The sequence below is a fragment of the Zymoseptoria tritici genome, chromosome 11 (assembly GCF_000219625.1).
Source record: "Zymoseptoria tritici IPO323 chromosome 11, whole genome shotgun sequence".
In the NCBI taxonomy this organism is placed as follows: domain Eukaryota; kingdom Fungi; phylum Ascomycota; class Dothideomycetes; order Mycosphaerellales; family Mycosphaerellaceae; genus Zymoseptoria; species Zymoseptoria tritici.
In genome coordinates, this window is record NC_018208.1 from 559,792 (window position 1) to 582,664 (window position 22,873).

The 22,873-nt window shown below is 53.5% G+C and overlaps 10 protein-coding genes across 10 annotated transcripts; 3 read left to right on the top strand and 7 right to left on the bottom strand.

Moving 5' to 3' along the window:
- Nucleotides 1–1,494: 1,494 nt before the first annotated feature.
- MYCGRDRAFT_96582 (uncharacterized protein) lies at nt 1,495–2,361 on the bottom strand (the record flags this gene model as incomplete). The annotated part of the gene is made up of 2 exons (XM_003848604.1): nt 1,495–2,070; nt 2,125–2,361. 2 exons carry the CDS (start codon nt 2,359–2,361, stop codon nt 1,495–1,497), a joined length of 813 nt encoding a protein of 270 aa, XP_003848652.1.
- Nucleotides 2,362–3,069: 708 nt separating this feature from the next.
- On the top strand, nt 3,070–3,521 carry MYCGRDRAFT_96583 (uncharacterized protein; the record flags this gene model as incomplete). Its single annotated transcript, XM_003848282.1, has 2 exons — nt 3,070–3,156; nt 3,207–3,521. The coding sequence occupies 2 exons, from the start codon at nt 3,070–3,072 to the stop codon at nt 3,519–3,521; spliced, it is 402 nt and encodes a 133-aa protein (XP_003848330.1).
- A 660-nt stretch (nt 3,522–4,181) lies between these two features.
- MYCGRDRAFT_49805 (uncharacterized protein) lies at nt 4,182–4,898 on the bottom strand (the record flags this gene model as incomplete). Its single annotated transcript, XM_003848603.1, has 3 exons — nt 4,182–4,476; nt 4,538–4,738; nt 4,816–4,898. 3 exons carry the CDS (start codon nt 4,896–4,898, stop codon nt 4,182–4,184), a joined length of 579 nt encoding a protein of 192 aa, XP_003848651.1.
- Nucleotides 4,899–5,326: 428 nt separating this feature from the next.
- Nucleotides 5,327–6,676, bottom strand: MYCGRDRAFT_76790 (uncharacterized protein; the record flags this gene model as incomplete). Its single annotated transcript, XM_003848602.1, has 2 exons — nt 5,327–6,204; nt 6,261–6,676. The coding sequence occupies 2 exons, from the start codon at nt 6,526–6,528 to the stop codon at nt 5,327–5,329; spliced, it is 1,146 nt and encodes a 381-aa protein (XP_003848650.1).
- A 226-nt stretch (nt 6,677–6,902) lies between these two features.
- On the top strand, nt 6,903–8,106 carry MYCGRDRAFT_50126 (uncharacterized protein; the record flags this gene model as incomplete). The annotated part of the gene is made up of 2 exons (XM_003848283.1): nt 6,903–7,955; nt 8,008–8,106. The coding sequence occupies 2 exons, from the start codon at nt 6,903–6,905 to the stop codon at nt 8,104–8,106; spliced, it is 1,152 nt and encodes a 383-aa protein (XP_003848331.1).
- A 427-nt stretch (nt 8,107–8,533) lies between these two features.
- On the bottom strand, nt 8,534–9,340 carry MYCGRDRAFT_30084 (uncharacterized protein; the record flags this gene model as incomplete). Its single annotated transcript, XM_003848601.1, has 1 exon — nt 8,534–9,340. A coding segment is annotated over one exon (807 nt), but the record flags the coding sequence as incomplete, so codon positions are not given.
- On the bottom strand, nt 9,333–10,126 carry MYCGRDRAFT_111231 (uncharacterized protein; the record flags this gene model as incomplete). The annotated part of the gene is made up of 2 exons (XM_003848600.1): nt 9,333–9,398; nt 9,464–10,126. 2 exons carry the CDS (start codon nt 10,124–10,126, stop codon nt 9,333–9,335), a joined length of 729 nt encoding a protein of 242 aa, XP_003848648.1.
- A 917-nt stretch (nt 10,127–11,043) lies between these two features.
- Nucleotides 11,044–12,474, bottom strand: MYCGRDRAFT_96588 (uncharacterized protein; the record flags this gene model as incomplete). The annotated part of the gene is made up of 3 exons (XM_003848599.1): nt 11,044–11,251; nt 11,359–12,130; nt 12,285–12,474. 3 exons carry the CDS (start codon nt 12,472–12,474, stop codon nt 11,044–11,046), a joined length of 1,170 nt encoding a protein of 389 aa, XP_003848647.1.
- A 2,135-nt stretch (nt 12,475–14,609) lies between these two features.
- MYCGRDRAFT_50123 (uncharacterized protein) lies at nt 14,610–16,257 on the top strand (the record flags this gene model as incomplete). Its single annotated transcript, XM_003848284.1, has 3 exons — nt 14,610–14,904; nt 14,954–15,879; nt 16,039–16,257. 3 exons carry the CDS (start codon nt 14,610–14,612, stop codon nt 16,255–16,257), a joined length of 1,440 nt encoding a protein of 479 aa, XP_003848332.1.
- Nucleotides 16,258–18,981: 2,724 nt separating this feature from the next.
- On the bottom strand, nt 18,982–22,524 carry MYCGRDRAFT_219702 (putative ABC/SMC6 protein; the record flags this gene model as incomplete). The annotated part of the gene is made up of 2 exons (XM_003848598.1): nt 18,982–19,329; nt 19,531–22,524. The coding sequence occupies 2 exons, from the start codon at nt 22,522–22,524 to the stop codon at nt 18,982–18,984; spliced, it is 3,342 nt and encodes a 1,113-aa protein (XP_003848646.1).
- Nucleotides 22,525–22,873: the final 349 nt, after the last annotated feature.

Here is a 22,873-nt window from a genome sequence, read left to right on the forward strand (position 1 = left end):
AACTTGGTCGAGCTTTCAACGCAAATTCGGAAGACTCCAAGTAGATCTTACAGGCGAAGCATGAAGGCTTGCTACAACCTATGTAGGGATTGTCGCTGACATGTCGCAGCCCGTGGAAGTGGAAGTAGCTGGCTACCATCGTTTCGGCGTGCATCACCCTACCGTCCAAGTGCATGCCCGTCAATGCCGTCGACACAATTGCTTGGACCTCGTTCAACCTCGGCGCGAGACGCTCAACATACTCCTGCAGTGTTGACCTCGAACAGACACGAGAGACAAAGTCTTGAGACTCTTGTATTTGGAGCATCTCCAATCCGGTTCCGATTGCTGGTTCTGAAAGCGGGACCATTCGCACTTTGGCGTTCTCCAGCATGTTCTCAAGTTGGGAAGCGTTCTCGACGAGAAAATAGGCAGCTCGGTGCCACAAGCCGAGCCTTCCTATCAGATGATGCATGTGCTCCCACTCGGCATTCTCCTTGGTCCGAATCTTCTCTTTGAGTCTTCGCTCTACATCCCACCGCCGGAACTCATACGCCCTTCGACAAAGTTCAACGTGCTTCTTAGCTGGTTTCAAAACCTCATCTACTGCCGCGAACAGCTGGATGTCTGCAAGATTGGATTAACTCACATGGCAATTCAAGCTCGGACCAGCGATGCTTACCATCCACAGATCCTCTCCTAGTGTTGATGTTCCTCAACTCAGCCAAGGATTTCTGTAAAAGCCGTCGGTAATTGTAGACCCGCAATTTGCTTCGTTCGATCGACCTCGAAGAGATGCGGTGTGCTTTCCCTTTAGGCATTGCACTAGAGTCCCACTTCTCTGAGGATTCTGGTGATCGACTCAACTCGCAAAGTAGCCACTCGAAGTGAAGCTTGACTTCATTCTGTGCCCGCTCCATTGCACTACTGCTTTCGTCGTGATTCTTCAGATCAATGTTCCTTGCCAGCCAGAACACTATACGCCCACAACTATCGCTGGCCTGTGCTCCCACTGCCACTACATCAACTCCTGCCTTTTCCATTTGACATAAGCTACACAGATCGTCCAAGAAACGCTGCCATAGTGTTCGAGCTGGCTTTGTCGAAATCTGCTGTGAGCTTTCTGGTCTGCATTCGCTACTCCGTTGCGCTACGCTCCGCTGGAGGGCAGTTTGAACCACGACAGCTTCACGAATATTCGTTACGGCGTCGTTCAGATCGATGGAAGTCTGTGAATAGCGCATCCCGGAGTCAGTAACATATAGATACTTGTGTTGTCTGAAAGGGACACGAGTCGAAACAAGAGTGTGGAGGCTAGAAGCTTGGAGCTCTCTCTGCAGTGCTCTTTCCTTGCATTAGTCAAAAGCAACCAATGAGCCATATACGTCACCGGAAAGTCTTGCAGTATATTATGCCATCGATGGCGAGATTCGTACGGTGACACTGATGGACGGACGATGGTCATAGTGCGACAGGCGAATAAAGCGCTCATACAGAATATTTCAGGCATGTCTTCTACAACCTCAAATGCACGCAAGCCTGCCTTGACACTTCGTGTTTTGCATCTAACTTCTTTCGTCGAATCGCCGTGAAGTCTTGACCATCAAGTCTTAAATGCGCCTGAGTTTCCAGAGTGTCCAGCGGCCTGTAGTCGTAATGAAAGTTTTTGCCTTCTGACTGCATCCAAAGGTGTAGCTTCGCTGTATATATTCCCGGACTAATGCCTGGTGCAACTCTTCGCGAGACTGCAGTCTGATCATGAAACTGCCTTGGTATCTCGTCGATATCATCGTCTGACAGCGGAGGTGACGGCAACCGTGGTGGTCTTGCATCTCGTCGATGGGACGGAGCAGCACGATCGAGACGAATTCCAGGAACCTTTGATAGTCCGTAATCCTGGACGATCGCTTTAAGCTCAGTTTGAATTCCGTCGCCGCCTTGACGAATTGCAGCGCCGATGCTGCCCATCAAAGCAGCCTTATGGTCCTGGGCTCCGGTTTGAGCTCGGGCCGCTTCTAAGTGAGCGATTGACCTCACTTCTCTTGCACATGCGAGATACGGAAATTCGCCAACAACATGGGAGAAAACATCCTGGATGGGACAAATTCAGCATGCGAACAGTTCCGACTTTCGCTGTGTGCTCACTTTGGGGTCTTTGGTGGTATCAGAGCCAACGATGGCACGGAAGATCGATTCCGCGAGGACGGAATCAAAAATCTTCTTTCCACACCATTCATCGGCGCTATCGACGACCGTGCTGTCCGATCGCGCGTATGTGCCCGTCTCGCGTGTGGGAGTTTGTGAACTTGATGCATGGTGTCCTGAGAATGAACCCTGTTCGGGAGCAGTCTCGTACGTCCGGTAGGTTGACTGATCTGTCATTGTGACCAACGGAAAGTCGAGCTTGGCTAGGAAGACTGAAAGGACCAGACTAACAATCGACTAAGGACCCGTACGGGTCGGCAATATTTATAGGGTTGTATGCGTTGTAGCTCCGCTGGAGGAAGGAAAGCTTTTGATTAGCGCCTACGACATCGTGATGTCGAGATGATCCAGTGCTCAGCAGCCTCGAGGGATCTCGTCGTTCATACCGGTGGAATGATGTAAAGACCTTTCGCGAATCGAGACCGAAGCATTTGCCACTGAGATCGCGTTCTGGTCCAGACCGTGCTCGTCGGTTTGTGAAGCTGCTGACCCTGCAGCAATGGCATCATGGGAGCCGCCCTATAGATGTAGGCACCTGTGAAGACGAATGCCTGTAAGCGGGATCGGCACTGTTAATTGACAATGCCTTGGTTTTGTCCCGCACCTGCAGCTTTACCGTGGCGCTACCTCCTAGTCCGGCAAACTTGCAGCTCTATTCACCCGTACGGGCGTCTTCGCGAAGTTTCTGCCTATCAGAGCTGGAGCAGAGCTGTATAGCTACGTAGCGTCAAAGCATAATGACCTGAAGAGCTGTGTGCCGACTCAATGCTTTGATGATGTCTTTAGCTGCTTCGCTGCAGCATGATAGGCAACGTGTCCAGTATGACGTGTAAAGCTCAGAGTCGATAGACGGGGAGTAGCTCGGGGCCTGATCGCATTCCAGTAATGGAGAAAATTTCCCTTATTCAACCGCACGCACTGCCAGGACTGAAGATGGACGTAACTTCGCTGATGACGGGAAACCTCGAACAGGTACGTTGTATCGCACGTTCCGCGGGCTGATTTCTGACGACTTCTTTCAGGACGCCGCCACGTTGGACCGGATTCTGGAGGGCATGTGCGAAGTGCTAGAAGCACAGCCTGAACTGGAGAAAAAGCTCAAGCACAGAGTTTGTAGACCTGGTGGCTTAGACGAGGCTCGCATCCGGAAGTTATGCCGTTTCTCTGGACCAGATGACTGGACCCGCCAGCTGCTCGCCTCGAATGCGATAAGCTGGCGCGATGGCATGCGTTCGTTCTGGGATGACGCAAATGGCCAGGATACGTTCATTGACCCTCAGGCATACGCGATATCGGTATTTTACCGTCTCGGAGCTGCTCCAAGCGATGATGCTTAGTCTCGCCTTTTGGAACGCGCCGCGTGCGTGTTGCTCGTCAGCATCCGCCAACGTTTGAAGCGGCCGTCCACGATGTCGTTCGAAGAGGCCGATCTTCTGAGGACATCCTCGTTCCAGCAAGACTCGGCAGAAAAGATACTACGTATTGCGAGGAGAATGATCGATCGAGGATACTGCTACCAGGCGTGGGAGCATGATCTGGGCACCGCAGTATTCATGCTATTTGGAACAGCGGCATCGGAGGATTCGTGAGATCTTCGCTCGACTGTAGCGCTGTGGGACGTCTTGCTGACTCTTCATCTCAGATGGACAGGCAAACTAGTGCCAATTGGGAAAGATGCACCACGGCGAAGGAGGGTGGTGCAAGCCCTGAAGGACTCGAAGCTCCCGGAGATGTTGAAACACATTGAAGTTGTCGAAGGCACGGCAGGTCCCGGACCGGTAGAAAGCGCTCGTGTTGATGCGGTGCGCCAAAGAGTGGTTGATGTTGACTTGGCGAGGGTACGAAAGAAGATCATCGATGGCAAGAGAGATGACCTGCTACGAGTGTGGCGGTCGGCAAGTCAGTGATCGTCTGCAAGATATGATTTTTGAAATTCATGGCATACCGTATCGCTTTGCGAGTTTCATGCTCAGTGAGCTCGTGGCCTACCTCCTAACTCACTCTTCGATAAATAACCCAAAGTCTTTGACCTCAAAAGTGTCAAGCACTCGCTCCTTGACTTTCGATGCACTCTCCATCAGCGGCCCGAGTTTGCCCTCTTCTGGAGTCATTTCGTTCTCATCGTATGAGTTCGGCAGGTGGGGTACATTGACCGTGACCACAATGTCTGTCTTCTGCTCCTTGAGTCGGATCAAGATCATGATGACCCCGACAAAGTCAGGCTCATTGGGCCGGCCGCGCTGTCTTGCTCCTGGAGGGGTGGTTGCGATGAGAGTGAAGACGGGAGTGGATCTGTGTAGATGATGTATGTTAGCCAAGTAAGCGACAAGTAGTGATAGAATAGAAGACTTACGGCATCAACCTCAGGCTCGCATCCTTTCGTTCCCGGATTTTGGCTTCACCGAGATCTTCATCAATGATGTCTGACAGGTGGTACTCCAGGGCTTCTCCATCGGTCGGCTTGTCGACACGCTCGAGAATGTCCACCACGATGCTGGAGAATCCATCTCGGTCGAGGTAGACTTCTTGGGTGTCGGGGACTTCTCGAATCTCGCTGTGGACTTTGGTTAGTGGGTACATTCGAGTTTCATCGTGATGCATGATGCTTTCGAGTCTGCCTTGACTGCTTACCTGACGTCTGCCCAAGTTTGTGGTATGTCGACAGAAATGGCGCCGCCGAATAGCGAAGCGGTCTTGAATTGTAGCGTGGTCATTTTTGAGCTCTGCTGATCGAAATGTATGTCGTTTGAGCAGCTTGTGCTCAACGTCGATTTATAAGTCAAGACTTCGCAGTATGTTGAAGGCAGCGCAGGCAGTGGAGGCAACGCCAGGCACCGGTTCAGGCAGGAGCAGAGATTTGCCTGATGAGAGTCCAATGAGAAACGGGTAGAGTTGATGCGCGGTTCTTGGACGCTCACGAGTCGCAATCTCTAGATCATATGCGAGAGTCGTACGGAGAGTTTTACCGTATAGTACATTTCATTGAGTGTCTTTTGATCAGGCTACGTCGGTATCGCGGAGCTCGTTCCGCTCGTTCTGCGGCCTGAGGCATTCTCTGACCACGCTCCTGATGCTGATATCCATGCCATGCTAGCCATTACAATAGCCTTCACCGCAATGCGTGCCGTGATGCACATCCCTTCTAAGAAGCCCAAACGTCCTGTCCGACGCCCTCGATCCAGTTGCCCAGGCGCTCCACACCACCATCCCACTCACGCAGACGTGTGTGCATGCCCTCGATGCCGTTGCGGTCCAGGACCTTTGGCTGCACCCACGATATCCGTGCCACCTCTGTCACCTGATCGATGCTTCCCCGAATCAAACCCAAGCTCAATGCCTTCATGATCAAGTGTTCAATCTCGTCCAAGTTCACTTTCGTCTCTTCGCTGATAGTGGTGAAGGTCATGCTGCGATCTTGCGGTGGTCGGGAGAAGACGAGCTGCGTCAGCGCGGAGAGGGAGATCTTCTGGTAGAGGAAATGCTGGTGCTGGGCAAAGAGCTCGTTCGCATCGAGATGCTGCTGGAGAATGGTGTATGCTTTGAGGTCGCCGCGGTTGAAGGCGAACAGCAAGTCCCGCAGCCAGGCATGATCGGTCTTGGTGAGACTGTCGAGGATTGGATGCAGTAGTAGCTCGCCGAAGTTGTAGATGTTGTCGCTGATGAGTGCGGCGATTGAAAGGTCGTAGGCGATGCGTTGCCTGTCCGTCTCGGAAATGTCCTTCAAATCGACACATGCGAGATAGAGTAGAGCAGTACGGTAGTACTTGGCAAACTCATGTTGAAGTTGATAGTATTTGGCGCTGACGAGGTAGAAGTTGGCGTGAACTTCTGTTTCCACGGAATCGAACGTGTCGAGGATGGCCTCGCATTCATCGAGGTCTTTGCGTGCTTCCGGAATCTGCTTGAGATCAACTTGGATGTTGGCGACAGAGGTCAGGGCATAGGCATATGCGTCTCTTGACGACGGCTTATCGACACGTTTGGCGAGGGCTTTGAGGAAGGTGAGGCGTTCTTGGTCGTCTGTCGCAGGTCAGTCAATCCGTATGTCAACCCAGAAGAGGCGGCGTCTGGCATACCTTTGCACTGATGTGCTGTGCTCAGACCTATCCGTACCAGCTTCAACTGGTTGATCTTGTCCGCAAAGCTCTTGATGAAGTTGTTGTAGATGGGTAACCGCTGCTTCTTGCTCTGTGGCTCTGCGTAGAAGGTGACGAGAATGTCGGTCAACTCGTGCCATAGCTTGCGCTCCCAAAAGTCCTCGAAGCTCAAGAAGAAGTGCTGCAAGTCTTCAGGCGCCTCATCTCTCTGCTCCTGGAGGAAGTCCGAGATCTTCTCGTTCTCCATATTGCCTCTCTTTCAATCGCACTGCTTTCGAAGCTGTTCGATGTCGCCCGTGCCCTTTCAGTTGCGAATGCTGTTGTGCGCGGTTTCGTGGAAAGATGTAATTGCTGTATTCAAGCGTCGTCGATGACTGGTAGATTGGACGTTTGCATGTGATGGTGTTTGAAATGGAGCACATGCGAGAGCTGATCGCCTGCGTACACCTGATATCTAGCGCCGGATAGAGCCGCGTTTGAAGCTCGGTCGCAGGAGCCACGGCGAACATCACTTCGGCTTCCACGAATGTTGGAGACTGCGCACTTCTCTACCCTCCACCGTCGACTCTCCACTCCCCTTCGTACGCCTGCCCGGCCATGGCTGGCCTATCCAATAGCGCAATGGCTCTCCAGCGCCAGCTGTGCCGACCGAACGCTGCCCTCAACTCCCGACTCGCGAAATCTGCCATTGCTCCAACACAATGCCGCCGCAACTTGCAGGATATTGTGATTACACGGACCGGCAAGCCTATCATTCGAACGCCAGGTGGTCGACACAGTCTCGGCGGCCATACTGTCACCGTGTTCGGAGCGACAGGCTTCGTCGGTCGGTACATTGTCAATCGCCTCGCGCAAGCCGGAAACACAATCGTCATCCCATACAGAGAAGAGATGGCAAAGCGACATTTGAAGGTCACCGGAGATCTTGGACGAGTCAACTTCATCGAGTACGATCTGCGCAACACAGCCTCAATTGAGGAGTCCGTCAGGCACTCCGACATTGTGTTCAACCTGGTTGGCCGAGACTACCCTACGAAGAACTTTGACTTGGAGGATGTCCACGTGGAGGGAACACACCGCATCGCCACGGCTGTCGCTAAATACGACGTTGACCGCTTCATCCAAATGTCCTCCCACTCCGTACACCCCGAGTCGCCCTCCGAGTTCTTCCGAACCAAATGGCGCGGCGAGCAGGTCGCCCGTGAGATCTTCCCAGAGACCACCATTGTGCGACCCTCTCCAGTATTCGGATTCGAGGACCGCCTTCTGCACCGCCTCGCCAGAGCCACCAATGTGCTCACATCAAACAACATGACCGAGCGCTTCAGGCCAATCCACTCGGTTGATCTCGGTCGCGCACTCGAGGCTATTGCCATGGATGATAGCACGGCGGGACAAACATTTGAGCTCTACGGACCAAAGGAGTACAGCATGGGAGAGATTTCTGCGCTTGTGGATCGCGAGATCTTCCACAAGAGGCGACACATCAACGTGCCGAAGGCGATCCTTGGACCTGCAATGGGCGTCATGAACAAGCTGTTGTGGTGGTCAGTGGGTAGCAAAGACGAGGTGGAGCGCGAGCACTTGGATCAATTCATCGATAAGAATGCCAAGACCTTTGCGGATCTAGGCATGGAGCCGGGTGACATTGCCAACTTCACATACAAATACTTGGTAAGCCTATTCTGTGGTCGAGAGGCGATGATATATACTGACAATCTTACAGCAAGGATACCGAAGCTCGTCATACTTCGATCTGCCTCCCATGACAGAGAAGGAGAAGCGAGAAGAGAAGAAGTATTTGCATGTGCTCGACGATCAATAGTCCGCTCCAAGGGGCGCATTGAGACTGGCTTAGGAATTGTGGCAGTAGAGCCCTGTAAATATGACACCGGAAACAGGTCCCTTTTGTCGATGCGTCTGTCCTCAAGATGCCAACTGTGGTACGCTACGAAACTTGTCTGGCTTCAAACTGACAGCCCGGCGGATCACTCGACCTCTGTCGGTGACTGAGAGTCTCCCAAATTCACACCGGCCAATCCGTTCAAGATGCCCTCAACTGAAACGTCCTTCTCGGCCCGATACTTCACACTCAGCGCCTTCATGACATCTCCATGCTTCACTCCCGGCCCAAGACTCTTCTTCACCTCTGCGAAATGCTTCTTCACGTATCCTGCGTACCCAGATCCTTCTCCACTCGCCGGCGCCTTCCTAGGCACTGGCTTCACCTGCACCAAAGTCCCCTTGCAGCCGCCACAGCGATGTCTCGCCGGATCGACACTCTTCGAATGTCGTCCAAATTCTCGCCCACAGCCTCCATTGCCTTCTTCGCATTTCCAAATGTACTTGTACTCGATGACATAGCTGTGATTGGTGGTGACTTCTACGCCTCTGTCGCCGAAAGCTTTAGACACAAGTCTTCCCCAGTTCTTGAAAGATTTCCCGTGTGGCTGATCGGTGATGTTGCTGATCATGAAGTTCGCTAGATGACAGAACTCGTGAGCCACGACGTTGAGTAGTCGATCAGTATTGTCGATGATCTTGGTGGACAGCTCGATAGAAGCGTGGTGTTTGTGCGTGATTGTCGTGACGGTGTTGTCCTGGCCGGTGGCCTTGTCCGAGTTGGGACGTGAGCGAGTCCTGGTCGTTTCACGCTTCCAGTTCGCACGGCCGGCGGTTGTGGTGAGAGTCTTGGACCATATGAGTTGGACTCCGCCGACGCTGGCTGCGAGAGCGGAGATTTGGTTGTTGGTGATTGTAGAGTCTAGCTCCGCGAGGAAGCTTGATGCTATCGCTTCTTTTGTTGACTCGAAGGTTTTGCGCTCGGCGACCTCGGACTTTGTGCGCTTTGTTGGGGACAACGGAGGGGTATCAAATGGTCCGGGTGGCTTCTTTGCTGGTGATTTCAGTGTCTTCTGCGGAGAGTAGGTGTCATTCCAATTGTTGACAGCCTCTGCCGTCCAGAATGCATCTAGACTAGGTCTCAAAGGCGGAGTGGGTATGCGAGGCTTCCGTTTGGAGGGAGATTGGAGGCGAGATTTTGATGGCGATTTAGGCGGTGGAGTCGTCGATCGTGGAGGAGTGATGGGTCGTGGTGGTGTGGTTGATCTCACACGTCTGAAAATGCGCGGAGGAGAGTACGAGAGTACAGCATCGTTGTTCTCTTTGTCGGACGAACTCACGGGGCGTGATGATGTGGCCGGCTGTGCTTTCATTCGACTGAAGGGCTTGAAGGGTGGCTGGTCATCCTCGTCGAACACGTCCACCACTGAAGGCTTTATCGGCTCTGGTACCTCCCGAGATATGCTCAGAGCCTCCAGCTTTCCAGGTAATGTCGGCTTTCGTGCGACTTGGTCCCTGCCAGACCACCCGAGAAGATCTCCCAGGCTCGGTAATTCCACGTCAGAGTCATCTTCGGATTCCTGAAGCTCACCGCAACATATACTCTCTTCGAAGTCGACCTGGCTTTCGACATCTGCCTGAGCAGGCTCCTTCGTAATAGATCGCGATTTCTGTAGAACCGGCCGTGGCGCTCGTCTCTTCGGTGCCAGGCTCTCCCTCTCGCTTGCGCCACTGATTGACAACGAGCCTAAAGACGCCTGAACTCCGTTCAGAGGAGCAAGTCGTACTTGTCTCTTCTTCTTCTCAGGCGTGGGTGCAACTCTTGGAATAAGCTTCGAAGTTTCGGTCCTCTCATCGGTCGTGGCTGCGAATCCAGTACTTCTTGTAGGTTGCCGGCGTGTTGTTTTGGTGGTAGCGTCTGTCTTCGATGAGCGATTGTCCCGCCGGGTACTTGTTGGCACAAAGTCTCCGCTGTCATTGGAACCTCTCCGTAGCCTTGCCATGGTATGCTAACAATCAATGAATGAATCAATACCAGTGCATTGGCTCCGACTTTTTTGAGGTTTGTTTACTTTGGTTTCTATGCCACTAGCGCCGAAATGCCGGAGCTCGCTCCGGCTTCCCATCTTGCAAGGGCTCAAACGCGACCACACTTCACCTTTTGCATTTGCAGATTTTGCGGATGACGAACGCTTCTCTCATTACTTATCGGCTACCGTTGTCTGCTCCGTCTCCTGACGGAGCCATCTCGCTTGAATCATCGCATTCGACTGAATCCTGGCCGTGCGAGCTTCCCATCGCCTCGGACGCCACGCGAATGCGAGCCACTTTTGGCATAGTTTTTTGAGCTACTTTGCATTTAATCACTGGTCTGACAGAGTACAGCAGCGTCCTGGATACCATCGTCCTCGCCTGCCGTGCCGTGGGGTTCCAGCTCATCGCTCACCAGCGAAGGGCGCGCGAGTACTGGCGCCACGTTATGGCTTCAGGGTCCCAATCCTACGGGATCTATTTGGGAAACGCCGTCAAGCTGGAACTGTTGATGTAAATCCTGATCCTACAGACAGATCCGCGTTTTCAGTCACGGTAGAAGATGTACCTGCGAGTGTGGAGGCGCCGTAACAGGCGTCCACGGTGTCCATGTCGAGACATGGGGTGCTGCGACACCCGCATGTACCTCCGCTATGTACCTGGATCTTGCGCTCCTCCTCACTCGGGCTGTCGGTGCTAGGGAAAGGCGAGCTTATTCCCCATCCTAGAGTGTTCATTGCACCCGCCCGCCGGGGGTCCCGACAACAAGAACATGCTCGTTGCCGAATTCGAGACATCATTCATATTCGACGCTAAGCGAGACGCTAATTCGGGTTTCCTAATTTGGGTATCTCTACATCTGCATTCACTTCCATCCTGTCCATCCCTTTCATGTGTCACGCTTTTGGCCGAGATGACTCCTCATCGCTGTTTCGGCTCCGAATTCTTGAACCAGCTCGCCCGTACCGCTCTCGCCCAGGTTCGTCGATCTAGGGGAACGGCCGAATTCACGGATGTGCATCACGCCACGACCTCGGTAGCACGGTAGCACATTTTCACGAGACACTTCGCATGTGCACACGCCGAACATGATCTTTCTGATGAAACTGTCAGTAAATGCGGTGCTCCAAAAGACAAAACTGCAATGACACATACCATGTTATCCTGCCGACTGAACAACCGCTCGCATCCGTCCCACTCGCACGTTACACCAGGATTGTGCTTCGCCTCGTGCCGCGAGCGGTCCTTCTTGCTCGAGAAGCCGCCTTCCGTCGATTGCGGACACCCATCGTGGCGGCAGAAGAGCGTCTTGGAATGCCGCTTGTAGTGTTTGCGGAGATCGCAGCCTCGACTGAAGGTCGAACGGGACGTGCATCCCGGGAACGCACAGGACCATGTGCCGGAAAGGTTCTTCTTGCCCCATTTTGACATTTCCGTGGCGCTCGGCGAGGCGCCGCGGGAGGACCCCGAGACGGCGTAGCTTTGCGATGAGCTGGTTTCTGAGACGAGAGATCCTGCTCGTGCGATTCTTTCATGGCCACTATGATCATAGCTGAGTGGAATCGGCGAGAAACCGGTCGCAGGGAGGCATTGGATGTCAAACAATGTTGGACACTCCAAATACTCATCGTTGAGCAGCTGCTGATATTGATGTGTCGTCGTAGGTAGAAGCGGTGGTATCCATGTCTGTTGCTGGGGTGGTGGAACATAGTAAGCATCATGCGGAAGCGGCAGTTGGCACGGGTCGATGTGCTCGGTGCTGAAGTGCGGCTCGAGAAGAGGATCTATCAGTGGCGACGTGAAGTCCGTGTAGCACTGAGACGCGGAACCCTCTTGCGGTGCGAGTGCTGGACTAAAGGCAAAGCTCTCTTGCGGCGTTGACCACGAGGAAGGCTTGAAGTGATAGTCGGACATGTCCCATTCGAAGGAGCTGATGCTGGAGGTCCTTTGTCGTTTATTGGGTCGCTGGATCAGGGCTGGGTCAAGCTTTGCAGTGTTAGTGACATGTTCTTGAAGCACATCGACATTGCGAAGTGCTAAAGTATGTATGGAAAGGAGGTGCTTTAGCCACCACAGTCCAGAGCTCGCAGCGAAGTTCCCGGCCGCAAGTCGGAGGATCAAAGTACTCACCAGAAACGGCAATGGTTCCTCGTAAGTCCTTTCGTAAATATTGATGGCCATGGCTGGACTTGCGTACATCGTATCGTTGTGTGCAGTAGTGCAGCTTGAGTAAGCCGCGGGCGACTTGGGAAAGCGCACGTTGGGATTGCTGTAGGGAAAGAATCGGAGGCGTCTCTTGTGAGCTCAGTGATATGACCATAGAGAGTGGAGGACCGGAGGTAGATCAGGTTCTTGATCCAGATGTTTCTGCCGCGTGAGCCGTGCTTTAGTATTGGAGATAATGGCCATCGTGCTAGGGGACCTTCGCTAGACCGCTATGCAATAGAACAAAGCTCTGCGATGCTGCCATGCGATTCGTCCGCAGCGGTCCAGGTGTTTTACTGCAACAGGTTAGTATGGAATTGTGATAGCGTCTGAACCCTTCAAGTCTGGAGTGTCCGACCCGCTGGCCCTGCTTCTGTGATCGGCATGCTGGTGCCAAAGTTGAGTTATACTTAGTACAATGGATCTCGCCCAAGCTTTAATCAAGAGGATCTGAAAGCATTGTGGCGCTTCAAGCAGCAAGCTTGTTCTACGCCCAGCAGCTGCAATTGTACAGTGCTACCTCCGGGCATATCGTTCTGTGCTGTACGTGGCTTGCGATGCCATGCATACTGCCATTGAGGACCCGAAACCAAGTGCCCGTCCTCTGACAGACGATGCTCGCTGGCGGTGCAATCTCAGGTGCGGCTGATTCTCCCCGTGGAAATTATGGTTCATTTCAAAAGCGGTCTCGGGAACTGCCACGCGATGCGGAAGTGTAGCATCTGGTCGGACGTGCCATGATCTCAAGCGTGGTTGTTCCCCGTGCGTACAAGGGATACCAACACGATCTGGTGAGCAAGATTAAATCACGATAAGATACAATTGCATCATGGAACCAATTCGATCAATACCGCAAGCAGATGTCCTTCAATAAGGAACGGCTTGCAAACGTGGCTGGGATTGATCCGGGATGCCTCTTTCAGCGTAGCGCGCTTTGATGATCGACACTGTGCATGGCGCGCGAGACCTTGCAGCCAGAACGCAGACGGTATGTTGTTCTGCCGTGCCGATGAAGAGCTCGACCAATCTGTTGGTGGTCAACTCTCAGGGCCTGATGGCTCGAAGGAATTGCCGTCTTCTCTGATATACCGGCAAGATATGCTTGACGAGCTCCATGCGAGACGCAGCCGGCCGCCGGTCACCGGTCAGATGTAGATCTTGAGACTAGGAAAGTCATCTTGCACATGGCTCAGCCTTGAGGTGGCTTGACCTGGTCTTCCAGCAGAGGTGAAACCTTCTGCGAGTCTGGTGGCAGCTGAAAAAAAAAGGCCCGGCATTAGATCAGGCCTTCAGAAATCCTCGTGGCCAAGTGCTTCGTTGTCGGGCGTGTTTCCTTCATTGGTAGGACTCAATGACTCGGGAGCTGTTTCGATAGTCACCACTCAGACAGCGTCGGTCTGTGAGTTGCACGGCCGCTGTCGTATTCGTGATTCGGACCGTGTATCTGAAGCGTTCGCGAACCAGTCACGCATCATCAGCAGCTTCTCTCCGACTTTGGTAGCGCAATCACGCAATACTCAAGCGCGGCTTCCGACTGAAGTCTCATTTACCACCAACGTTCGATGGAACGAGCAAGCACAGAATGGTCCCTGACACGATCCGGAGCAAAGTGCTCTCACATTTCACCAGACAGCTGGCGGGAAGTGCTCCATCCCGCTACCATGCTGCTCTTCTGTTGCTATTCTGTTACTCGTCAATGAGCTTCTCTGAGAATATCATGGGTCATATTGCAGACATCCCGATGCATTCAGGAACGCGGCGTACGCATTTCTGGCTGAATTAGATGCATTGGTTACTCCATCGAGTCACGTTTGTAGTGTCCTTGCTGCGAGGATGGAGAAGCGAGAGCAGCTGCTGACCGTCTATGTCGAATATGTGAGTACTGTAGCAAGGTAAGGTCAAAAAGAGAGGAGAAAGACGAGAGGCCCTTAAAACTGTTGCCCTGATTTAAGCTTTCGGGTGATCCTCCGGGCCGAAGCAAGCGATATCGTGGGGAAGTGCCAGTTCGGCCGTCTGATCTCGAATGCGTCTCCCGCGGCGCGCTTCCCTCTTCGGGTCACTTTGCGACTCGATTCTGTGAACGACGACGACGGGACATGAGAAGTGTGCGCGAAGTGCCATGTGATCACGAGTCTTGATCCGCGGCATTCCAGTCCGCGACGAACAGCATGGCTTCAAGCGCAACAGGCACGCCGACCTCGGCCACGACCGATGCCCCGAAGCTTCTCAAAAAGGCCAGCAGCAAAGGGAATGTGCCCGTGCAGAGAGTCTACGGATGTCGTGAGTGGAAGCAGACAAAAGCTCCGTGTGCGGTCTACTGACTTTCCAGCAGCCCATATCAAGAATCTCCTTGCGGCTGCAGGAGACAAAGCAATAGACGGATATACCAAGCTCATCACAACACTACAAAAGGAAGGCAATGTAACAGATCGGATCACAAAAGGGCCGAGCGGTATTTCAACATGCGGGCATGTGACATATCTGTGCCTGCAATGCCCGACTGTCAGCGCGTCCAAAGAGAAGCATCGCCCGGGCCACAACTTCGGTCAGTATATCTTATGATCCCTCTTCGGCGCGATGCTGACTGGAAGTAGCCGTCGAGTCTTCCAATGGCTTCGTGCTGTGCTACGACTGCAAAGACTTCGTCTACGATCCGACTTTCGAAGAGATTCGAGCGCCGAACACTAAGAAGAGAAAGTACTCAACATCCGTGGCGGACGGCGACAGGAAGCTCATGGCCAATAACGCTGTCGTGACTCCTTGTGCAGCCACTGGCTTGCGCGGACTCTACAACATGGGACAGACCTGCTTCATGTCCGTCATATTGCAGTCTCTAATCCACAACCCATTCATTCGTACATTCTACCTCGCCGAAGGACACCGCTCCACCGATTGCGAACGAGAGGCATGCACATCATGTGCGCTTGACGACATGTTTATCGATTTCTACGCGCAAGAGAAGCACGAAGGCTACGGGGCGGTGCACATGCTGCAGGGATGCTGGAAGGGCGGCGGAGGACTGGCAGGGTACAGTCAGCAAGATGCGCACGAATACCTGGGATTTATATTGAACAGTCTACATGAGGCAAACATTGACGAAGATGACGAGCGACCTGCGGAGCAGAAAGAGAAGGATTGCGAATGTGTGATACACCAGACGTTTGGAGGTCTGCTCAGAAGCACAGTCACATGTGCGACGTGCAACAATGTCACGACATCGCTGGATCCCTTTATGGACCTCAGTCTGGACGTCAAGAATGCTGGATTCAGCATTAAGAAGAAGAAGCTGGCCATGATCAATGGGACGCAGACCGTTAAGGAAGCTCTGCCCATGGATCTCACCGAATGCCTAGAACGCTTCACAAGTGTGGAGTCGCTATCTACGGACAGCTACTTTTGCCGCAAGTGCGAGGCGTCTCGAGAAGCCAAGAAGAAGCTCACAATCGCGCGTCTGCCGCCTGTCGTCCCAATACATCTCAAGCGATTTTCACATTCCCAGAAGAGCTCACAGAGCAACAAAGTCGACACTCGAGTTCGCTTTCCTTTCACATTGGACCTCTCCCCTTACGTCATATCAGATACGACCAACAAGAGCTCTACCAACGGCCACAAAGTCGAGAAACCGGCCGCGCCGGCGGATGACGATGAAGATACAATCGATGTCAAGACCCCATCGAAGAACAAGCTGAAAGGCGACGCCGAACCGCAAGAACCGATCTACGAACTTTCATCCGTCATTGTGCACAAAGGCAAGATTGACAACGGGCATTATATATCGTACTCTCGTCAGGGCGCAGAGTGGTTTCGATTTGATGACAGCATGGTTGTGCAAGTCGATGAGAAAGAAGTCCTTGGTGCAGAGGCATACATGTTATTCTACGTTGTTTCGGAGTTTTGAGGGCTGGCATTTTGGACACCATAGGACGGGAGACGATCATTTGCATGCGTTGCATGGCTCACAGGACGAGGTGGATAGCACAGACGCTGCGAGGATGGAGAAGCATCTTGTTCGAGTGCGTGTATAGAGAGACTTTTGGAGGCAGAGGACCGCGGTCATCTCCAGGTCGTATATGGCATTGGATCCTCCTTTTCTCGTTGACACGAGCCCTCCTTGCCAGCCGTTGAATGGCAACACGGCGCCGTGTAGTCGCAGACATGCCGTGCGCATACAACAGTCTGCGGGAACTGCCCAGTCGAGACTCGTGCAAAGGGCGTTAGAACTCCCCAGTTTGTACAACGTGCCATGCCTTTGTTGAAGAGTATTGCGAGAGGCCGTCGAAGGACAAGTGCAACAGATAGAACTCGTAGTTGTTCATCGTCTGTGCCATACTGGCCATGTATTCCTGCAGGGATGTCGAATCTTCAGTACGCGATCCACTACCTCGGCGATACAAGCTCTCCAAGGTAGCCGTTGCGGTTCCACCCTCCTCCTACGCCATCGCTCTGGATCGTCGAAGACCCAAAAGACTGGCCAGCTTGCAACATTCCGTCCGCTAGCCAAGGTGACGTCTGGTCCAATGTGCTACCTTATTGACCTTTGACCTCACCTTCCTCCTCCTTCAACCTCGCATCTGAGTGGTCTTCTCTAACACACCACGATCACCACCACCATACCCACCCATCATGCCCGCCGAACTCCGCTCCCGCAAACCTGCGGCAGCAGCACCCTCGCCAGTCCAGCTCGAAGAGAAAGAGAAACCCAAGACCCTCAAGAAGAAGCAGCCCGGTCCACCCACCGTCGACCTCGAACCAAACATCTTCGTCATCTTCGGCATGATCGTAGTCTTTTTCACGGGACTCTTCCTCCTCGTCTACTACAAAATCGACAACCGCGACCAAGGCCCCGTCGCCAACTGGGTGAATGCGAAATTCCCCTTCGTCGAGCGCGCGCTCAATCGTCCTCGCGTGGCTGAAGAGATCAAGCCTTTCTTGGGCGCGAACGCTCAGTCGACTGGTAAGGGAGGCCTGCAACTCACTGAGGAGGAACTGAAACAATACACCGGCGAGGACGGACAACCTATCTACCTCGGTATTGATGGCAAGATCTTTGATGTCTCTGCTAGCCCGGCTTTCTACGGTCCCGGTGGGCACTATCACCATTTCGTCGGCAAGGACGCTACGCGCGCGTGGGTGACGGAGTGCTGGGATGAGCCGGAGCAGTTCACCTGGCGCATGGACGATGTGGAGGTCATGTTCTACCCGAAATGGATGGACGAGCAGCTCGAAGACGTCGCCGAGGGGAATTTCTCCGACGACTTGGGCGATGTCGGTAAGATGCCGCAGGACATGATGGCGAAGATGGCGAAGCAAGCGATGGAGAAGTTCGGCAAGGTGGACAAGGCGGAGAAGAAGAAGAGGAGAAAGACGGACCAGAAAGAGGCGGATGATAAGGTACAGGAGACATTGCAGCACTGGGTCAAGTTTTTTGAGGGCAATGCGAAGTACAAGCTTGTTGGCAGTGTGATTAGGGATGAGACGAGACCTGATCCGCCGAAGCCGTGTAAGAAGGCCATGGAGAAGAGGCCGATGAAGGGCGGCAAGTTGGAGGCGCTGACAGGGAAAATTGGAGGCGCTGGTGCGGGTGCTGGTATGGCAGGCATGTTCGGCGGTGGTGCTGCCGCCGGAGGTGATGCTAAGAAGCCGAAGGCAGAAATGCCGGACAACGTCAAGCAAATGTTGGGATATGGATCAAAGAAGGCCAAGGAGGGTGCTGAGATGGCAAAGGAGGGCGCTGAGAGTGTGGCAGGAAAAGCGAAAGAGGGCACCGAAGATGTGGCGGCTCAAATCAGGAAAATTACCCAACAAGCCCAGAAAGTTGCCAATGAGCAAGCCCAGCAGAAGGGATTCTATGGTGCAAGCGAGCAAGCCAAAGAAAGCGTAGAGGACGTCGCAGAGAGCGTCCGGGACTCAGCCGACGCGGCCACTGCCAAAGCGAAGAAGTCGGCCGCGTCAGCAAAAGCCAAAGCCTCAGATGCTGCTCAAGATGCCGCCGCCCAAGCTAAGGTCAATGTCGAAGACGCCGCTCAGCAAGTTCAGGAAGGCGCGGAGAATGTTGCGGACACGATCAAGAACACTGCTCAACAAGCTAAGGAGAAGGTCATGGGTGCCGTGTATGGCAGTGAAGAGGATGAGGATCTCATGGCTGATCTACCGGAACTGTCGGACGGTGAGGAAGATTCGGTTCATGATGAGCTCTAGATGGCAATGCCGTTGAGTCGGTGATGGAAAGGACGGCGATTTCGGTGTACATACTAGGATGTTCTTGTATATAGGCGACGATGAATGCAGGGACGGACGAATTTGGAAAACATGCACGGCAAGTATGGCCATTTGCCCACTTGCAAAGACTTGGTTGATCGTACATACAAGAAAGTAAGTTATGGGTATATCGTTACGGTCAAAAGGAAAGTTCGAAGGACGATCGATGCTTTCGTAATGGCAGAATGCCTCATGCAAAGGCATTGGTGGCATGTCGCCCGCCCACCAGCAAGGTCGGCATCAGAAAAGCAGAGCATCCGCTCCGCTACTATCTCCACCCTCTCAAGCTTCCGCAGCAAACGGCAATCCAGCCTGACCAGGCTCCCTCGCACGTTCGGGGTCTCTCATCCTGCAAGAAAGTCAGTCAGCGGATTATCATTATACAAGCAAAAGGGGCAGGAGCATACTTGTGAATCTTTACATCATCACCCATCTCCACATTACCCATCGCCTGCGGCGTGATCAAAATGAATTGCCTGCCAACCGCACGTCTTGCAGCCTGGATCATCATTGCCATACTCTGTGTGCGATTGACCGAGTCCATGAAGACGTCAAACTCATCCAGACACCTGATCGGGCTGCCCATTGCTTCCCAGATACTCAGCAACAAGCAGATCGTGGAGAAAGACTTCTCTCCGCCGGACAAGGTGCGGGCTTGACGGCCGGCCATGGAGGACTTCGTCGGATCGGGTTCGACAACGATGTCGAGTTTCTTCTCGGCATGGTTCATGAGCACATGGCCGCGGAATGCGCGCTCTTGAAGAAGGTAGGAGAAGTTGAGGCGCGCGCGAACGGTGATGTATTTGCGGAAGAGACCCCAGCGTCGGCGGCGTTCGCGAAGCGACTTCTGGAGGAGCTGTGGGGGAAAGCGTTAGTTGCAAAGCTCGTAGGTATGGAGATGATCGACGCTTACGCGAGAGGTCTCCGTGAGGGACTCTGTCTGGTTCTTCGCATCACTGTACGCCTTGTGTGCTTGCACATACGCGAGGGTGAGTTCCTCCCTGGAGCCTCCTGCGCGCTTTTGCTCTTCTTTATACTGCGCTTTGAGAGTTTCGAGACGCTCGTCCAGCTCTTGCACGGACGCGGTCACAGGAACCCGAGCACAAACTTCTTCGGCATATCCGACGAATTCTTCCACGCGGGCCTTCTGCTTGTCCCGCTTGGCCTCAAGCCGCTCGACGTGGCCTTTCGCACTCTCCACTTTCGCAATGGCCTCGTTCTTCACCCATAGAGCATCAGTGCGAAGCGTCTCGCATCTCTCCAGCTTTTTCTCTGCCTTTGCGATTCGCTCCTTCTGTAGTTGCAGTGCCATCTGCTTCTCTTCCAAGTCTGGCTTGAGCTCGTTCGCAACCTCGTCCAGCTTATCTTTGGCGATAACGGAGTCTTCAAAGGCATCTTCTTGCGCTTTTTGCTCGTTTTGTGCTTCGGTCAGCTGCTCTTGGAGTGCTTGCAACTTTCCGTCTTGCGGTCTGTTGCTCTCAATCTCCGACTCTAAAGCTTCGACAGCATCTTCTGCCTTTTGAGCCGCAGTCTTGAGCTTAGCCTCCTGCTGCTTGAACGCTGTAACTGCCTGCTTTGCCTTGGTCAAAGCATCGCGAAGCTGTGTGACATTTTGCTGCGCCTCAGTCAACTCTCGGGCGGCATCCCTGATGTTGCGCTCTTGTAATGCCAATTGCTCCGCCTGATCCACCTTCATCCTCGACGGACCATTCCAGGGGTGTACAGGAGTACTTTTCGGCTGATTACTGCGAGACACGTCGAGTCGAGTGCCGTGGCCGGGTTTGACCAGAGCAATCGTTGCCTTGACCCGGTGATGTCGTTGTGGTCCGTGTTCAGGGTACATGAAAGCGGTAGCCTCTTTCAAGCCCTTGACCAAGCAGGTGGTGTCTATGTAGTTCGAGATGATCAGTTGGTTCAACACCATGGTGTTGTCGATTCGCAGCACCCGAAGAATGGTCTCGACACCGGCTGGTGGCTCTTTGTCAGTCATGTCCAGCGGCTCAGTCTTTGGACAAATGAAGATTGGAATGGGGCCGCAACCCACTCTCCGCATGATGTTGCTCAGAAGGTCCTGGTCAGAGCGGTTCGCCACAACGAATCCTCCCAAAGCACCGCCAAAGACCTTTTCCAGAATCGGGGACCATTCTGGTCTGAGCAAAGAGATGTGAAAACCCATAGGTCCCACCGGCTTGACTTTCCAACGGGTTTCTCTGTCCATCTCCTTCAACAGCCTTTCCATGTTCCTGTCGTACGGCGCAAAAGGTCGTCCTTGGCCTCGTTCGAGCTGCTCCTTTCCACGCTTGGCGGAATCAAGAGCCTGCCTCGCTTTTTGTTCAACAGGCTGCGCGGCATCGTAGCGGGCTTGAGCCAGAGTACAAGCTTTATCAATGTCTGCCTTCCTATCACAATGCTCTTTGTGTTCGCGCTTGGCGGCCTGCGCGTTTTCCCTCAGCTCCTCCAGCTGATTCAACCGAGCCGTATGGGCGTCGCCTGCTGCACCAGCCAGGCGGGCTTCCTCGTCCGTGACGTGCCCCTGCAGACGCCTGACGTCGGCCTTGGCTTTCTTGATGCTATCTCTGATAGTTCGCGACTCTCTGTGGGCTGCCGTCAGATCATCCTTGTTCTTGATGAACTTCGCTTCCGCGTCGGTAGAAGCTTCTTCGAGCGGAGGCAAAGCTTCTCTAAGCGCCTCCACTGCACGTTCAGCAGCCTCCTTGGCGCTAACATGTGCTTCGTGGGTGTCGCTGACGGCTTGAGCGGCTTCTTCTAGCTCTCGAACTTCAGCCTCTTTGTTGCTCACATCTTGCTCGCAACCGGCGAGCAGGTTTTCCTCCTCCTTGACTTGAGCCCAAGCGTGCACGCGCGCTGTTTCCTCAATTTTGGTCTGGATTGACGCCGCGCGGTCAAGCTGCTTCTTGCGCTCTTCTGCCTTTTGAGCCTTGGACTTGAGAACGGCAATGTCGTCCTGACGCAGCCTCAGCTTCTCCTGAGTGTTGTCGAGCCGCTCCTCGGTCAACTTGTAGTCCTGGTCGAGCATTTCGAGCTGTGTTCCGCGGATGAAGAACCTGTACTTCTCGGAGGGTGTGCTGTTGGACAGGAATGCTCGAGCCATATCTTGAGTCAGGACGTTGATCGGGTTATCTAATTGTAGGGCAAAGTAGTCCAGCATGTCATCCACGTCAGACTTCTTGTTGGAGATGATCTTGTCCTGGTCATTCTTCAAGCGAAATCCACTGCTGCCCGACTTGGAGAAATGGCGCTCCACCGTGATGCTCACGCCGTAGATATCCGGCTTATACGCGTCCTCGCCTTCGTTCTTGATCTTCACTGCCAACGTCGCACTCTCCTGGCCCTCCTTGATCATGTCTTTCATGCTCTTCCCGCGATTCGTGCCGACCGCCCTGCCGCCTAAGCATACCTGCAGCGCCGTGAGAACGGCACTCTTTCCACTGCCGTTGTGTCCGATGATGAAGTTGATCAATGGCCCAAACTTGACACGCAGATTGCTATGACACATGAAGTTCCGGCAGTACACCTCTTGAATGACACCTTGTTCGGAAGCGAGATTCTCATTGTACTGATTCATCTGCTTTGTTACGATTTGTGTGGCATGAGCTTCGTCGAGGTTGTCTTCTTCGAGCTCGTCGTCGCTGGAATCCTGATGCATCGTGTAGTCCTCCTCTTCCGGTCCATCTTCAAATCCAGCGAGGTAGTCCTCCTCGTCTGAGACAACGGAGCCTCCACGTTCAGAAGCGAGCGTAACGCGGGATCGCTTGTTGTGATTTTGGCGGAAACTCGAGTTGGCGCTTTCGATTTCAACTTCGGGGCTGCCATCGTCGTCGGTGGCGCGCGACCGCTTGCGATGGGACATTCTCGCGGTGGTCAATGTTGCAGAAGTGGAGAGCATGGAAGTTCGAGTCGTTGTCTTCGGTAGTTGTCGGTGCTGCCTGAGGTGAGACGCGCACTAGCGCGTAACGACCGTGTCGAGGCCGATTTTGCGCTAGTATGGGCAGTGAGATGACTTCACTTCTGTCATCTTCACTCTCGTCTCTTCACGTGTCAGTTCCTCTATGATGATCGATGATGAGACGTCCCAATGCTACAGTCCCATGAGACGCAACGACACAATGCGACTACGTTCTCTGTCACCGCCCAGCGGGATCGAACCAGATCAAGCGGCAGCTGGCATATCAGAAGACTGGGGACAAGGGAGCATGCATGCTCCCGCAGTCCTTGCGAGACTCTACTTTGTACAA